Source organism: Agelaius phoeniceus, chromosome 13 (assembly GCF_051311805.1).
Source record: "Agelaius phoeniceus isolate bAgePho1 chromosome 13, bAgePho1.hap1, whole genome shotgun sequence".
Lineage (NCBI taxonomy): Eukaryota > Metazoa > Chordata > Aves > Passeriformes > Icteridae > Agelaius > Agelaius phoeniceus.
Genome location: NC_135277.1, coordinates 1,143,653 through 1,159,546, shown reverse-complemented (window position 1 = coordinate 1,159,546; position 15,894 = coordinate 1,143,653). Strand labels below are relative to the sequence as shown.

Sequence of the window (15,894 nt, the reverse complement as noted above, 5' to 3'; positions counted from 1 at the left end):
AAGCTGGGAGAGGATTTCCCAGGGGAAAGGCTCCGGTTTTCCTGGGATAACCCCCCCAGAACCCCCCGCTCCCGAGGGAAAACATTCCAGGAGCTCCCCAGCCTCTCCCTGGGCTTCATGCAAAGGATTTTAGGGAGCCGAAGGGGCTGAAAACACCGGGAATTCCCATTTTTCTAGAGCTGCAATTCCTTCTTTTTAGGGCACTAAAAAAGATGTGGGAACCCCCACTATTCCAGGGGTGCTAATCCTTGTTTTCCCAGAAAGAATTCCAGAGGCCGGATTTGTATCAAAAGCTTTATTGAAATTCCTCAAAGCCAAACAGACAAAAACTCCAAAGGTGGCTCTGCCGGGCCCCCAAATTCCCAAAAAAACCTGGAGCCGCTGGATTTCTACACACGGAAGCTTTCCTAGGAAATCCAAGTCACTTCCAAAGGGATTTTTCCCGCAGGATCTGTACATTCCCCAAGGATTTTCCTTGTTTTTTGCCTCCCACAAGGTAAGAAAATACAATTTTCAGGAATTTCCATGGAATTTCAGGCATTTCTCCTGGAATTCCTGGCTTTCTAGGTGAAAAAATTGGGATTTTCCAAGTGTTTTTTTTCCTGGATTGGGGCAGAAATTCCAGAAGGAGCTAATTGGGAAACAGGGGAGGAGTTGGTTTATTTCCAAGGTCGGGAAATTTGGGAATTTGGGATATTTTTTGTAGGGATCCCCATTTTTTTTCATGCCTGCCATTTCCAGGGATTTGGCTGCACTGGAGCCATGAAAATCCCCAAAAATTCCCCTAAAAACCCCCAAAATAAAAAAAACTTCCTAAAAAACCTAAAATTCCCTCCCAAATTAAAGGAAAACTGAGAACACACAACACACAGGGATCGCAAAGTCACCAGCTCTGAACCCATCCCAAAAAATCCAACATTCCCAGAAAAATCAATGTTTGATCACTATTTACAAAGAGGGAATTCCCAAAGTTGGGAAAAGGGGCTGGAAATGGCAGTATTCCCAAAAAAACCCCCATGGAGCAAGGCACCATTGCCACCCCAGGGAGGAGGCCCGGCTGCCATTCCCAAAAAAACGTGGATTTGGGAATGGCAGAGGTGGGAAAATCCCGGCTCATCCATGGATTTCAAGTCGGTTCTCTCCTTGTTTTGCTTCCGAGATGTCCAAGCTCTGCTCCGAGAATTCCCAACTCGGTTCCTACTCAACTCTCGCAGTTCCAGGGATTCAAGGAAAAGGATCCAAGGAAAAAATTCCCAAAGAATCGGAGGAGGAGCGGCAGTAAAAATAGGATTTTATTCCCTTCCCACCCTCGCTGCTCCCGCTCGGTTCCCACAGCAACGTTACAATCCGGAAAAAAAAAAAAAAAAAAAACAAAAAAAAAAAACCAAAACAAAAAAAAACAGGAAAAGAAAAGGAAATCCAAAGGGTCGGGAGTGGGAAAAGGGGGAATTCCGGGATAAAAACAGTCAAATCACAAGAGGGAATTTTTTCCAGGGAAAAGCTGCTCAGTCGTCCTCATCCCCGTCATCCTCAGGCTCTCGTTTCCTCTTCTGGCCCCGCTCTTCCTCTGGAAAAAAGAAAGAATTCCCATTATTATTCCAGGAGCCACATTCCTGCTTTTCCGGGAATTCCATTTTTCCACGGAATTGAGGTGGTTTTTTCCTCAGGAAAAGTGGGATTGGTTCCGTACCAGGCTCCTCCTCGTCCTCCTCATCGTCCACCTCGCCGTCGTTGTAGCCTTCCTCGTCCTCCTGGAATTCCGGGAAAAACCGGGATGTAAAGCTTGGGATCAGCCCAGGAGCTTTCCCAATATCCCAGCTTCCAGGGAGGGAAAGTCCTTGGAATGTCCTCAGCAAGGAGCCACTTCCCAGTATTCCCATTTTTTATGGAATAGCAGGAGGTGGCACTGAAATCCCAGGGAATCAATCCCTGAGCTGGAGCTCGGAAGGTGTGGGAATGTGCCATTCCCAAGTTTAGGAAAACTGCAGTGGGATTTATGGGAATGGGAAAAGCTGGATTGATCCAGAGGCTCCAAGCAGAATTGAGGAGGCTCAGGAACATTCCAGAGGGGCAGGAGAGGATTCAGGGCTGGAGGAGAGGGAAAACAAATTCCTGGAATTCTGTCTTCCCCTTTCCCATCCCATTTTCCTTCCTCCAATCCCACTCTCCCCTTTCCCTTTTTTCTCTCCCTCAATTGCATTTTCCCTCCCAAAATCCCATTTTCCTTCCTCCAACCCTATCATTTCCCCCCCCCCGTAATCCCATTTTTCCCCCCAATCCCACTTTTCCCCCCCACCCCATCCCTCATCCACCCCAGCACAAAGCGAATCCTAAAATTCCTCAAATCCCGGATTTCCTGCCCAGCCCCTCCCAGCCGGATCCCGCCGATTCCCGAGGTGGAATTCCAAGGCTCACCTCCTCCTCTCCGCTCACGTCCTCCTCCTCCCCTTCCTCCTCCTCCTCCTCGTCCTCCTCATCCTCCACTACCTGAGCGTCGTCGTCATATTCCTCCTCTGGAAAAACAAAATCCATGGAAAAAGTTGAGGCTTTTTGGAATAGTTCCACCCAAACTTTGGGAATGCAAGCAGAGAATTCCTTAGGGGTAGCACAGGATTGTCAGGGAATGCAGGGCTGGAGTTGCTCCAGCTGCTCCACTTCCCACTATTCCCAAGGATTTGGGAGCTGGGAAATCCCAGCTTTTCCAGGAATGGATGGAGCAGAACTTTCCCATCATCCATAAGGAGCCTTTCCATGGACACAAAATTCCAGCCTTTTAGGCAATTCCCAAAACTCCCAGCAGAAAACCGGGAAGTGCCGAGCCCCTGGAGTGTTTTCCATGTGTTTGAGAGCTTTTGGGAACCTTCCCAGAGTTCCCACTCAGCATTCCCGGGAAAAGTGCATATCCAGCTTTTCTGCTGTGCTGCTGGGATGGGAGAATCCAGCAAATTCCCTGGGATCAGCCAGATCCTCATCCTGGGATGGCTCCAGGGGCAGCCAGGGAAAGGTGGTGCCTACAGCACTGGGATTCCCTGGAATTCCAGGCTGTTCCTTCCTCAGTTCCCGGCACAGATTCACTGCAGCTCCCCAGTGTTTTCCATGCACTTCCCTCATGGAGCAGCTCCCCAATTCCTGCTTTTTTCCATGCCCATGGAAACCCTTTTCCATGAGGATTTCCACAGTTCCAGGATGTTCCTTCTCATCCATGCTCATCCCTGCTCCCGTAATTGCTTCAGACCCTTTCCGATCCCACCCCTCCATTCCCTGATGGAGGAATGGGATTTTCCAGGCCCTGCCACTCCTCCCTTCATTCCTTTGGGATGCAGGAATCCCATGGAGCACATCCCACGTACCGTCCTCATCCTCCTCCTCGTCATCCAGCCCTTCCACGTATCCCTCGGCGTCGGAATCCGGCGCTTCCTTGTCGTCCCGGTCTTTCACTAGGGATAAAACTGAGGAAGTTGCTCCTTCAGGCCATGCCCAGCTCCTTCCCACCATTCCCTCAGGACACCCAGCTCCTTCCCCCTTATTCCTTCAGGTCCTTTCCCTCATCCCCTCATTCCTTTGGGACACTGAGATCCTTTCCCTCATCCCTTCCCTCATTCCCTCCCTCCTTTCCTCAATTCCCTCACTCATTCCCCCTCCTTCCCTCATTTCTTTGTGACATGCAGCTCCTTTCCCTGATTCCTTCCCCTCATTCCCTCAGGACACTCAGGTCCTTCTCCCACTATTCCTTCAGGACAATAAGGTCCTTTCCCTAATTCCCTCCATTTCATTTCCCTCACTCCTTCCCCTGATTCCCTCAGGACACTGAGGTCCTTTCCCTCATTCCTTTGGGACACCAAGATCCTTCCCCTCAATTCCCTCAGGTCCCTTCCCTGATTCCCTCAGGACACTGAGGTCCTTTCTCTCATCCCTCCCCTCAATTCCCTCATCCCTTCCCTCATTCCCTCCCCTCAACTCCCTCCCTTCCCTCCCCTCAATTCCCTCACTCCTCCTCATTCCCTATCCCTCCCCTCATCCCCTCACTCCTTCCCTCAATTCCCTCAACTCCTTCCCCTCTTTCCCTCAGGTCCCTTCCCTGGTTCCCTCAGAACGCTCAGGTCCTTTTCCTCATTCCTTTGGGATACCAAGATCCTTCCCCTCATTCCCTCAGGACACAGAGGTACTTTCCTGCATCCCTTCCCCTCATTCCTCCCCTCATTCCCCTCGTTCCCTCAGGTCCCTTCCCTGGTTCCCTCAGAACACTCAGGTCCTTTTCCTCATTCCTTTGGTATACCAAGATACTTCCCCTCATTCCCTCAGGACACCATGGTCCTTTCCCTCATCCCTCCCCTTATTTCCCTCATCCCTTCCCTCAATTCCCTCAACTCCTTCCCCTCTTTCCCTCAGGTCCCTTCCCTCATTCCCTCAGGACACCATGGTCCTTTCCCTCATCCCTCCCCTCAATTCCCTCATCCCTTCCCTCAATTCCCTCAACTCCTCCCTTCAATTCCCTCAACTCCTTCCCCTCTTTCCCTCAGGTCCCTTCCCCAGTTCCCTCAGGACACCGAGGTCCTTTCCCTCATCCCTTCCCCTCATTCCTTTCCTCATTCCCTCCTCTCAATATCCTCACCTCTTTCCCCTCAATTCCCTGAACTCCATCCCCTCATTCCCTTTCCCTCATTCCCCCATCGCTCCCGGTTCCCGTTCCCGTACCATCCTCATCCTCCTCCTCGTCGTCCAGCCCCTCCACGTATCCCTCGGCGTCGGAGTCGGGCGCCTCCTTGTCGTCCTGGTCGTAGCCGTCCAGGTACGTCAGCTGCGGCAGCAGCTTGAACACGTTTTCTCTGTAGTCGTTCAAGTTGGTCACCTCACAGTTGAACAGGTCTAAGCTCTTCAGGTTTTCCAACTTTTTCTGGGAAAGCAAAGCGATTTGGGAGGTTCGCTAGCGCGGGAATTCTCTCCAAAGGCAAGGAGCCCGCGGGGAATGTGCTCAAGGGATTCCCGGGGGTGTTTTGGGCTCCCTGGAGAGCAGCAGGCATAGGGAAAAAAAGGGGAATCTTTATAAAAAAATACCCCAAATTCCCAAATTGCCTGACCTTGGAATAAACCAACTGCTCCCCCCTTTCCCAACCAGCTCCCTCTGGAATTTCCACCCTTAATCCAAAAAAAAAAAGGCTTGGAAATCCCAACTTCATTTGGGATTTGGGATGGGAAAGGCTCTCCCTGGAGTCCTGCAGCTCCCAAATCCAAAGGAATAACTGAATGCAGGGAATTATCCCAAATGAGCCAGATCCAGGAATAGCTGATGCCCAGGGAATTATCCCAAATGAATTCTTGCAGATGGAAGCAGGAATGGAGCACTTGGACACAAGAACTCTGATAAGAGGTTTGAAAAATGCAATTATTTTTCCCTAGACTATGGAAAATGAAAAAACCACATAGAAATGGAATAGGAATTTAATTCCTGGGGGTTTTGTGGAATTCTTTTTTGCGAAGTCTGCCCTGCTTACAGAACTTGGAAATCCTAAAACTAAAATCCAAAGGAATTGAGTATTTGTATCGAGGCTTATCCATGGATAAGGAATATCAACTCTAAGGGAATATCTCCCTTCCCTTTATGTGGAAAGCACTTGGGAAAAAGGCCTGGGAATGGGAAAACGGGGAGAGATGGGAGCACTTCCAGGCTTCTCCATGAGTTTAGCAGCTCTGCCTTTTCCCTGTGCCGCAGGAAAGGAGATCCAGGAAGGAGCTGCTCCTGGAAGGATTTTCATGGGAATTGTAGTGCCTGGAGATGGATCCAGAGCCTGCGGAATCCTGGGAAGCTGCGGCGATTCCCGCCGGGAACGGGGGAGCCCGGCCCGGCAGCCACTAGAGGGAAGCAGCGGCTCACCGGGAACAGGGACTTGGGATGCGGCCTGGATCCCGGGATTCGCTGGGATTTTGGGAAGGAATGACGGGGAGGATTTGGCACAGATTCCAGGAGTGACATTCCCTGGAAGCGCCCAAGGCCGGGCTTGGAGCAACCTGGGATACAGGAAGGAATTCCAAGGTTTTGGAACGGGATGAATCCCATTGCTTGGAGCAAAACCAACTCCCTGGGGCTTGGGACGCAGGGGGCAGGAATAACTGGGATTTTGGGAAGGAATGAGGGGGAAAAGACCCTGGCACGCATTCCAGGAATTACATTCCCTGGAAGCGCCCAAGGCCAGGCTTGGAGCAACCTGGGATACAGGAAGGAATTCCAAGGGTTTGGAACGGGATGAATCCCATTCCTAGGAGCAATCCCGACTCACCAGAGGTTCTATTGTCCCGAGATCTTTAATTTTGTTGCCGCTTAGGTTTAGGTGCGTGAGGTTCGGACACTTCTCTGCCAACACTTCCAGGCCTCCTGAGATTCTGTTGTCGCTCAGCTCGAGCTGCAAAGGCCCAAAAAAACATCCTCAAAAATCCCCTTTGATCCCGTTTCCAGCCGCTTTTCCAAACGCGGAGAAGGGGAAAAGGAGGGATTTGGCTCGGGGAGGTGGGATTTACCTTCTTAAGTTTGTTTAACTTTGGTAAGTTTGCAACTGAGGTTAAGCCGACGTTGATTGTGCTGAGGAATTCCAGCTCCTCAAACTCATCCGTGAGGCCCTCGATTTTCCCTTCGTACGACCTGCAGTTGTCCAGAACGAGCTCTTTCACCTGCAAAGGGAAGAAATCAAGGAAGAATAGAAGGAATTCCAGGGAATTCGCAAGAATCAGGAGGTTTTCAGCAGAGAAACGCGGGAGTTTGGGGTTGTGTTGAGAAGAAAGCCAAGATCGAGGCAGTGCTCCTGATCCCACACACTGAGGGTAAAAACAATCCCAAAATTCCCAAAATCAACTCCCAAACCACTCACTGGGGTGAAATTTAGATAGAAAACCCCCCAAAATAAGGAAAATAAGTGGATCTTTTCCCTCAACAGTGTTTAATTATCAGGATTCTCCAGAGGATCCATTTGGGAATAAAGACGTTTTTCCCCTCATGTGACGGAAAAAGCCCCCAAAATTCTCAAAACAAGTTCCCAAATTACCCATTGGGTTGAAATTTATGTGGATAATTCATGGATCTCATCCCTCAATGGTGTTTAATTATCAGGATTCTCCAGAAGATCCATTTGGGATAAACAGCTTTTTTTTCCCTTCACGTTCTCCACACACCCAGAGTTCCCGCCAAAAAAAAAAAAGGCGGGAAAAGTGCAATGGAGGCGAATCCTCCTTATCTGTGTCCCCGCTCCGTTATCTCATCCCAGCACCCCCAGACACGGAGCCAGGAGGGCTCGGGATCCTCGCCGAGAAGCCCCAGTTGGGTTTTGCCTCAGAGGAATTTGGTAATTCCTCAGAGGAATTTCAGGAGCTGAGGGGAGCGGGAATGGCGGGAAGGGAACGGGCCCAGAGCTCACGCTGAGGGACAAACAGCTCCAGCCCTGATCCAGGAGGTGGGATACCCATCCCTCCCTCCTCCCTCAGCACGGAAACCAGGGAATTGCACAGAAAAGCAGTGAGTTAGACAGCAATTCCCTCAGGTGTAGAGCGGAGATTTAAGGGAGAGCTGGAAATTGTCTTGGATACAAAGGAAAATCCCTTAGCACGAAGGCCGATGACCCAACTGCCTTTTTTTTCCCTTTTAATTTGTATTTTTTTAGAATCTTGGAATGTTTTGGGTTGGAAGGGACTTTAAAGATCATCCCATTCCCACCTCTCCATGGAATTTTTTACAAAAGGTTGTTTCCTCCCCGCTTTCCAGGAAGTTTGGTGCACAAACGCCACATTCCCTCTTTTCCCTGTTTCCGGCACTGGGTAAAGGCACAAATCCAACAAATCCATAGAGAATCCAAGACGCCATGTTTGGAAAGCTTGGATAAATTCAGAGACAGTTTGGGAAAAGCAGAGCACATTCCCAGCCTTTCCCAAGAGCAACATGGTGCCAGTGTTAACTCCCTGAATCCCTGGAAAGAATAGCATTCCAGACAAAATTCCAGGATGGTTCCATGCCCTAAGAACCCCCAAGGAAATCCAGGAGGGTTCCCCAAGGAAAGGAGGAGGTACTGGATTTGTGGGATTTTTCCCAACGCCCCACAGGCGTCTCTGCCTTCCCAATGGCACATTCCCACTCCATACAATCTCAGAATTCCAAGGAGCAGAAGCAGCCTTGGGAGAGGCCATCACTTTCCACAGCATCTCTAACAGGGAACTTGTTCCAAGGACTTGTCTCCCCCAAAAATTCCAACCGGAGGTGAGAAATTCTCTGGATTGCCCATTCCAATCCCACCTGGAATGCAGCCAGACCAACAAAAGCTTGGATGAGCTTCCTACTCAATCCTGGGATTACCGGAGCTGCTCCAAAGGCTCCAGGGAGCCGATCCCTGCTCCGAGATCATTCCATTTTAAAACACCCGAGCTCAAGAACTCAACTGAAATAATTAATTAATTAATTGAATTCCAGCTGCAATTCCAAGCTCTCCAGGATCCAACCCCATGGCAGCCCAGAGCGGTGCCATTCCCGGTGGGAAACAGGGAAGGATTCCACAGAATATCTCCCGGCAGCTGCTCTGTGTCCGCTCGGCCACCGCTCCAGAGCTCTCCCAGGTTTTCCAGAGCCCTTGGAATTCTGCCCAGGGCAGGGAGGGCAGCAGGTGCCATGGCCCGTGGCCACTGGGGATTCCCATTCCATGGGATTCCCATCCCAGGGGGATCCTCAGCTGCTGCTGCCGCTCGGGAATGAGGAGCTGACCTGGAGCAGGATCCCATTACACAGGGAAGGGAGAATTCCCAAGGTTTTCCACCCTTTTCCTGCCCCGGGAATAAACAGTGGATGGAATTCCTTCCCCAGACCCCATGGGATTTGGGATGTGGATACAGCCCTCCGGGGCTTTTTTGGGAATATCCCAGATGGGATAAACTGATTCCTGAGGAAAGCCAGGATCCTTGGGAATGCTCCATTCCCACCTCTTTCACACCAGCTCACCCCAGAGGAATTCCAACCTGGAATCAGAGAATCCTTGGAAAACACCACTAAGCCATGGAATCCCACCACCAATCCAATCCCACCACTCCTCCAGATTAAATCTTTCCTGGGAATACCAAATTCCCATTGGGAATATCGGAGATGGGATAAATTGATTTCCAACCAGTTATCCATGAGCATCTCTTGGCTGGGAATGTGCCGGGAAGAGAATCCCAAAAATCCCGGGGCAGGGAAAGACAGTGCGGGAAAATGGCCACGGAACACGACCCAATTCCCAGGAAATCCAGCAGCCCAACTCCATGGAAACCCCAGGAATCATCCAGCCTGGAGAATCCCACAGCACAGGCAGGGAAGGGACTGGATGGAGTTAACACGGATACTGGGATCGGGAGCAGAATTCCAACAGCACCTCTACGGATGGAAGCAGCACCGCGGCTGCCGGGGCTTTCCGGGAATTTCCTGGGATTTCTCCAAGCTCCAGTTTATGGGAATTCCCCCGGCCAAGAAATCCCGTTCCCTTCAGCAGTTCCCAGGTGGATCCGAGGAATCCAGGATTCCTGAGGAAAGCCAGGATCCTTGGGAACACGCTCCATTCCCGCCTCCTTCACACCAGCTCATCCAGCTGGAATTCCAGCCTGGAATCAAGGGAATCCTCGGAAAAGACTCGGAAGAATCAATGGAATGCAGCCATCAATCCAACCTCTCTGGATTAAACCTTTCCCAGGAACGCCAAACTCGCATCCGAGGAATTTCCACCTGGACTCCAAACTCATCCTGGCTTTCCCGAAATTTCCTATTGGAATTCCTGCTCTGCTGCAACTTCCTTGGAAAACCCCACCAGGAATCTCAACTCCCAGCCTTCCGGGATCCCTGGGGTTGGAAAAGGCATCCAGGACCGAGTCCAAGCTGTGCCTGATCCCAGAGCTCCAAGTGTCACATCCAGGAATTTCCTGGACACTTCCAGGGATGGGAATGCCACAAGGGCTCTCCATTCCAGTGTTTATCCACCTTTTCCATGAAAAAATTCCTGCCGATGTCCCACCTGAGCCTCCCCTGGCATTCGGAAGGAATTTTAGGAAGATTCTTGGCTAATCCTCCTTTTTTTCCAGGAAAAACCAGGAAAAAAGCCAAAGTATCTCCTTCCCTCCAATCCATGGGGATTCCATCAGGGATCAATTAATAAGAGAAATAAAATCACAGTTTTGCTGTGACTCATAAATTTAACGGGATAAAAAGTGGGAATATCTGGGAAAAAAATTGCCTGAACATCCAAAATTTCCCAATTTTCCAGGAGGAAAATCCACTTTTTTTCCTGACACTGAATTAATGTTAAAAAAAAGGGAAAATTTAAAAAATTAAACAATAAAAACGAGACTGAGGAAGGAATTTCTCCACAGAATCCACCTGACCATATTTTTAGGATGTTTTATTCATCAGGATGCGACTTTCTGGGATTATCCAATGAAAAAGCCCAGAATTCCATGGAAAAATAGGAGATACAGGTGGAAAATATCCCAAAGAAACTCAGGAAGAAGCACAAAACCCCATCCACATCCAAAGATTTAATTCTGATTTTCAGGATTTAAATCAAAAAGTAGCACAGAATTCAAGGAGATTCCCAAAACTCAGGGAGATTTTCCCAGGATTTCTTGCTATTCCACATGAAATTGGGAAATAATAAGGACAAACACTCAAAATCAAGGTAAACAAGTCCCAAACTCATCCTGCCCACCCAAAACTTCCTAAAATCCAGGAATAAATGACTTGGGCATCAATATTCCTGCCAAATCCCAATTCCAGAGGGTGGAATTAGCAGGATTTTCCTTTAATATTTTAAAGGAACAAAATCCATCTCACAAACTTCATTCCCTAAAACACACGTGCACACAGCTTAGAACACAACAACATTCCCAACTGGAATTTCCATCTCTCTCTGCCTAAAAACCTGGAAAACTTTGGATTTAGAACTCTTTGGGGGCACCAATTTATGATATTTACAAGGAAATTTACTGAAATTTACAAGGAAAACCAAGCGGTGAAAGGTGAAATTATCCCGATTTTCCAGCTCCCTGCTGCCCATTCCCAGCCCTGAGGAGCAGGGAACTCCCTCCAGCTCCGAGTTTTCCCAACTTTTTTTTTGGCGTTAGACAAAAATGAGCGGAAACAGCACAAAATGCAAGCAAGGAAAAGAGGAGAAAATTGAGTTTATCCCTTTGGAGGCTGGTTTTAAACCAGCGTTTAAAATGGGGAAGAAACCTCCAGCGATGTGGGTGGTGAGGCGATATGGGGGCAAAAATGAGCAAAAATAGAAAACTCTTTAGAAATTAGGGGAAAACTCATGAAAAAAAACAGAGAAAAATAAGAAAAAACAGGATGAAAAGGAGCAAAACACTTCCCAAGCCCAATGCTGCCTCCCCACAGGGCCCTGCCCAGGAAGGAGGCGGATTCCCCGCTCCGCGCTCCTCACCCGAGGGAGCCGCGGGGCTCCTCCCGGTGCTCCCCCGGCCCCGTTCGGACCTCCCGGTGCCCCAAATAGTCAAGAAAACCCAATTTTTTTAAAAGCTGGTTTTGGGTTTTTTTTTTTATTTTTACCCCCAACGCGGCCCTCACGAATCTCCTCCCGCCCCGCGGCCGGCGACAAAATGGCAGCGCTGCCCGTCATGTCGGGAGGGCCCCGCCGCAGCCTCCGCAGCGCCTCAGCCCCGGCGCCAGCGGGGCTCCCTCACGGCCCCGCGGGGCCGCCCGCGGCCGAGGCAGCGGCAGCGGCGGGAGGAGGAGGAGGAGGAGGCGGCGGCCGTGAGGGGAAGGCGGGGGGGCAGCATAGAACATGGCGCCGCGTCCTACTTGCGCTGCGGTCGCCTCACGGAGCCCCCCGGCCATGGCGGTTGTACCGCGGGGTTTGCCGTTGAGTCGTCCCCCCCGCTCCCTCCCTCCCTCCTCTCGCCGTCCTCCTCCTCTTCCTCCTCCTGCTCGCCCAGGAGTTTTTAAACTTTAAAGCGCAGCTTCCGCCGCCCCGCGCCCGCCTTTGTCCCCCCCCCTCCCCGGAGCACACCGCGCTCGGTTCGGCCGCCGCGTCCCGCCGCGCTGCCCCGGGCGCTGCCCGCTGAGGTACGTTCGCCCCCCGCTCGCCCCTTCCCGCAGCCCCCGGCGGCTCGGGGGACGCGGCGGGGCCGGGGCTCGGTGAAGCCTCCCCGGGCAGCGCCGAGGGCCCGGCGGGGCGGGGGGGGATGAGGGGAAGGGGCTTCCCCGCCGCGGGTTCGCGCCCCGCCTGCCCCCGGCCACCTCCCGCCCACTCTTTTTGGGGTGATTTTCCTATTTTTCGCTTCTTTCCTCCCCCCTCCCCCCGTTATTTTCTTGTTTGTTTTGGGGTTTTGTCGGGTTTTTGTTTTTTTGGTTAGGCTTTTTTTTTTTTTTTGTCCTGCCAAAGTTTTTCGCCGTCCCCCGTTTATTCCGCCAGACGCGGAACAACAACCTGAAGTCCGGCCCCGGGGGAAGGAAGGGGGGGAAAAGGGGGAAGAAGGAAAAACACGCACACACATCCAGCCTTTTTGTGCGTGTGTGGGGATGGAGGGGGTGGAGAGTGCGTTCATTTCTTCCAATATTATTTTTCATTATTCTTATGATTATTAGGATTATTATTCAACGCTCGCGCTACCGGCGGCGATGCCCCATCGCCCGCAAAATAAAAAAAAAAAAAAAACAACAACAGGGAAAAAAAAAAGCCCAAACCAAACCCAACCAACGCTAAGCGTCGGTTTCAAAATTCTTTCCTTTTATCTTCTCAGCATCTGGAGAGAGGGAGAGAGAGAGAGAGAGAAAGGGCGCGTTCATGAGGACTACAAAGTTACAAATATGGCTCCCCAGTCTCTCTTGCCTGATCACTGCAAAGAAATGAAGACGCACTTTAAACTAAACCATTCGCAACTCACTCGCAGTCCCTGCCTGCCTCTCCCTAGCCCAGCACCCTGCACAAATATTTGCCAACTAAACACGCCGAGAGAGAGAGCAGCGAGCAACTTATTTTTTATTTAATGCACGGCCAGCCCCTCTCCGAGGCATCGCAGCCCGGCACGGGCAGGAGGAGCCCCGGGGAGCCCCCGAACGTCCCCGGAGCGCCCCGCGCCCCCCAAAGCGGGGGGCACAGCCCCCCCCCACACACAGGTAGGCACCTCAAGGGCAGCAGCGGCCCCGCCAACACCTGGCACGCTCCACCCCACCAAAAAAAAAAAAAAAAAAAAATTGTGGGATGCCTTTTTATTATTCTCATCATTAGCGTTATTAGCATTAATTTTTTTTTTTTTTTGGCATTGCATTGCTTACATCTGAGGGCGTCCTGTTCCGCAGCTCTAAGTGGATCCTTCTCTTCATGTCCATGTCCGTGGCTGGCGGGAGGCGCGGAGGGTGCGCGGCTCGGCTGGCGCAGTGACCCCGTGCAGAGCCCCCCGATCGCGGGGCGCGGAGGGACTCGGGCTCGCCCAGCGCCGCTCGGAAGCCCGAGCGCAGCACCGCGGCGCGCACTAACCTGATAACCGCGGGGGCGGGCGCTCTGGGGGCTCCGCCGGGATTGACGGCGCGATCGGCCAACCGGAGCGCGCCACTGCCGCGTCTCAGCCAATCAGCAGCGCGAGGCGCGGCGGAAGCCAATGGGGGAGCGGCTGTGCCGGGCAGGGGGACAGCCCGGCGCCGAGCCCAGGCTCATTCCGCGCTGCCGCCTGATGGGGACGGAGCGGCCGCGGCTCCGCCGCGCCGGGCACGGTGCGCGCTGCGCCCTGCGCCCGCCCGAGCCTGGGGGAGGCGCCGGGGCGGGGAGCGGCGGCCAAACCGGAGCCGCCCGGCCAGGGGCGCGCAGCCAGGAGGGAGGGAAAGGTGCGGAGCGAAGCACGGGAATGGCGCGGGCAATGGCGCGGGCCCCGGCGGCGGGGGGCGGGCGGAGCGCGAGCGGCGGGCGGAGCGAGCGGGCGAGGGAGGGGCGGCGGCGCTGCTGAGGGCAGGGGGAGCGGCCGGGCCGCCCTCACGCGGCTCCCCGCGGCCGGGGCCGCCTCGGCCGGCTGGGAGCGGCTCCGGAGGGGAGCGGGAGGCGCTGCCCGTGCCCGGAGTAGCGGGAGGGTCCCCCCGGGACGGGCTCCGGCGGGGCGGGTCCGGCGCTGAGGGGACGGGGAGCGGCCGGGCCGCCCTCAGAGGGCTGGGAGCGGCTCCGGAGGGGAACGGGAGGGTTGGGGCCTCCGGGAAGGGAAGGGAAGGGCGGGAGGATCTCCCCGGGAAGGTCCCTGAGGGACAGCGGGGCCCGGCTGTGCTGGGGTGGAGCAGGGACAAACTCGGGAATCTTTCAGTTCCCAGGAAAAATGGGGAGGGTTTTTTTTCCTTGGAGTGCCAGGGTAAGGGGGATGGAATTAGGCTAGATGAGAGCACACTGAGATGGGATATTGGGAAGGAATTCCTGGCTGGGCTGGAATTCCCAGAGGAGCTGGGGCTGCTCCATCCCTGGAATGTCCCAAGGCCGGGTTGGAGCAGCCTGGGATATAGGGGAAGGTGTTGGGGTTGGAACTGGAGGGGTTTGACGTCCTTTCCAAGCCAAATCCCAGGAATTTTGATGGAAAACGGGATAGTTCAGGAACAGGGGAATGGGGATGGAGCTAGGCTGGGAATGCTGGAAAAAGGAATGATCCAGGAATACTCAAAACCTTTTCCAGGGCCTAAAGGAGCTCCAGGAGAGCTGGAGAGGGACTGGGACAAGGGACAGGACACAGGGAATGGCTCAGACTGGGAAAGGGGAGATTGGGGTGGGATATTGTGAAGGAGTTCCTGGCTGGGCTGGAATTCCCAGAGCTCCGTCCCTGGGATGTCCAGAGTGGGCTCGGAGCATCCTGGGATAGTGGGAATGATCCCAGCCCATGGACTGGGATGAACTTGAAGCTCCTTCCCATCCCAAACCATTCCCTGCTCCCGGATCCTTTTCCAGGTGCTGCAGGATGAGCATCCAAGCCCAGAGCTGCTCTTTTCCAGTGATTTGGGATTTCCAAACTGTTCCCATCAGCTGGAGCAGAACTCAGGTAAAAAGTGCTTCGATTCCTTCTAAAATCCCTGTTTGTCCCTTCCTGCTTTTCCTGGAAAACGCAGGGCTGGAAAATCCCAAAGAGCTGTTAGAAAGCATCGAGGGAATGCTGGAAATCCTTGGGAAACTTGATTTTATCAATGTATTTTACAGGACAGGATGGAGACAAAGTCTCAGCTGTGAGCATGGAAGAATTCCAGGATTATGGATAAAACCAGCAGGAACTGTGTTGGGAATGGGACAGGAAAAGCTGGATCCAACTCCAGGTAAAAATTCCAATTTCAGCAAAAGAAAACTGCAAAATGTTCCTTTTTTGGGATGTTTAAGGGGTTTAGGATGGAAGTTTGGGATTGGCTGAGAAACCCTTGATTGGAATTAATATTCCAAACTTTTTTTAAATGTTTGGGACTCGGGAATGAGGCAGAATTTGATTGGAGCTCTGTTTAAACTTCTCCTTTCCAGGTGTGTCCAGAGGTGGCTCCTGGGCTGAATCTTCAGGAACTTCTCATGGAATTTCTGCTCCTGGTGCTGCTGAAAACCACTGGAAAAGGACTTTTCTCCTGGAAAAAAAACAATTGCTGGGACAAGCTGGGATTTCAAAGGAATTTCTGGGAATCCAGAGCTGCTTTTCCCTTTGTTTGTTCTAAAGAAAAACATGGATTTTGATTGTTTAAAGGTGCAGAAAATTCCTTTCTCTTTCATTGTTGAGGGAATTTATTCCCAGTTCCAAGCCAAAATTCCACATTTAAAGCTGCTCCTGTCTTTCTTTGTATTCCAAGAGTTTGGGAATTAAAAATTGGGAATTGTAATATTGGGAATAAACCTGAAGGGTTATTTTTTCCATGGTACAACTTTCCTTCCGTGATTTTTCATT

The 15,894-nt window shown here is 52.1% G+C and overlaps 1 protein-coding gene and 1 long non-coding RNA gene across 5 annotated transcripts; one reads left to right on the top strand and one right to left on the bottom strand.

The window, feature by feature from the left end:
- Positions 1–280: 280 nt before the first annotated feature.
- Positions 281–13,521, bottom strand: ANP32A (acidic nuclear phosphoprotein 32 family member A). Of its 2 annotated transcripts, none has more exons than XM_054642266.2 (8): positions 13,289–13,521; positions 6,514–6,663; positions 6,276–6,398; positions 4,696–4,894; positions 3,351–3,449; positions 2,416–2,513; positions 1,691–1,751; positions 281–1,567 (listed from the first exon to the last, which is right to left on the bottom strand). In XM_054642266.2, exons 1-8 carry the CDS (start codon positions 13,340–13,342, stop codon positions 1,506–1,508), a joined length of 846 nt encoding a protein of 281 aa, XP_054498241.1. In that variant the 5' UTR covers positions 13,343–13,521; the 3' UTR covers positions 281–1,505. The 2 variants fall into 2 exon arrangements, with proteins under 2 accessions (XP_054498241.1, XP_054498242.1); XM_054642267.2 differs by having other exon boundaries at positions 3,351–3,437.
- LOC129126371 (uncharacterized) lies at positions 11,542–15,871 on the top strand. 3 transcript variants are annotated; one of them, XR_008535062.2, is made up of 5 exons: positions 11,542–12,076; positions 12,754–13,129; positions 14,928–15,018; positions 15,174–15,286; positions 15,483–15,871. It is a non-coding gene; the product is annotated as an uncharacterized LOC129126371 (long non-coding RNA). The 3 variants fall into 3 exon arrangements; XR_008535061.2 differs by lacking the exons at positions 11,542–12,076; positions 12,754–13,129 and adding an exon at positions 13,646–13,834; XR_013184101.1 differs by lacking the exons at positions 11,542–12,076; positions 12,754–13,129 and adding an exon at positions 13,944–14,104.
- The last annotated feature ends 23 nt before the right edge of the window (positions 15,872–15,894 follow it).

Bases quoted from the DNA above. Each gene is read 5' to 3' on its own strand.
- ANP32A (XM_054642266.2), bottom strand. From the start codon at position 13,342: ATGGACATGAAGAGAAGGATCCACTTAGAGCTGCGGAACAGGACGCCC. The intron at 6,664-13,288 runs GTAAGCAATGCA...TTCCCTTTGCAG, and splicing joins GGAACAGGACGCCCTCAGAT to GTGAAAGAGCTCGTTCTGGA. The intron at 1,568-1,690 runs GTACGGAACCAA...TCTTTTTTCCAG, and splicing joins GGAGGACGAGGAGGAGCCTG to AGGAAGAGCGGGGCCAGAAG.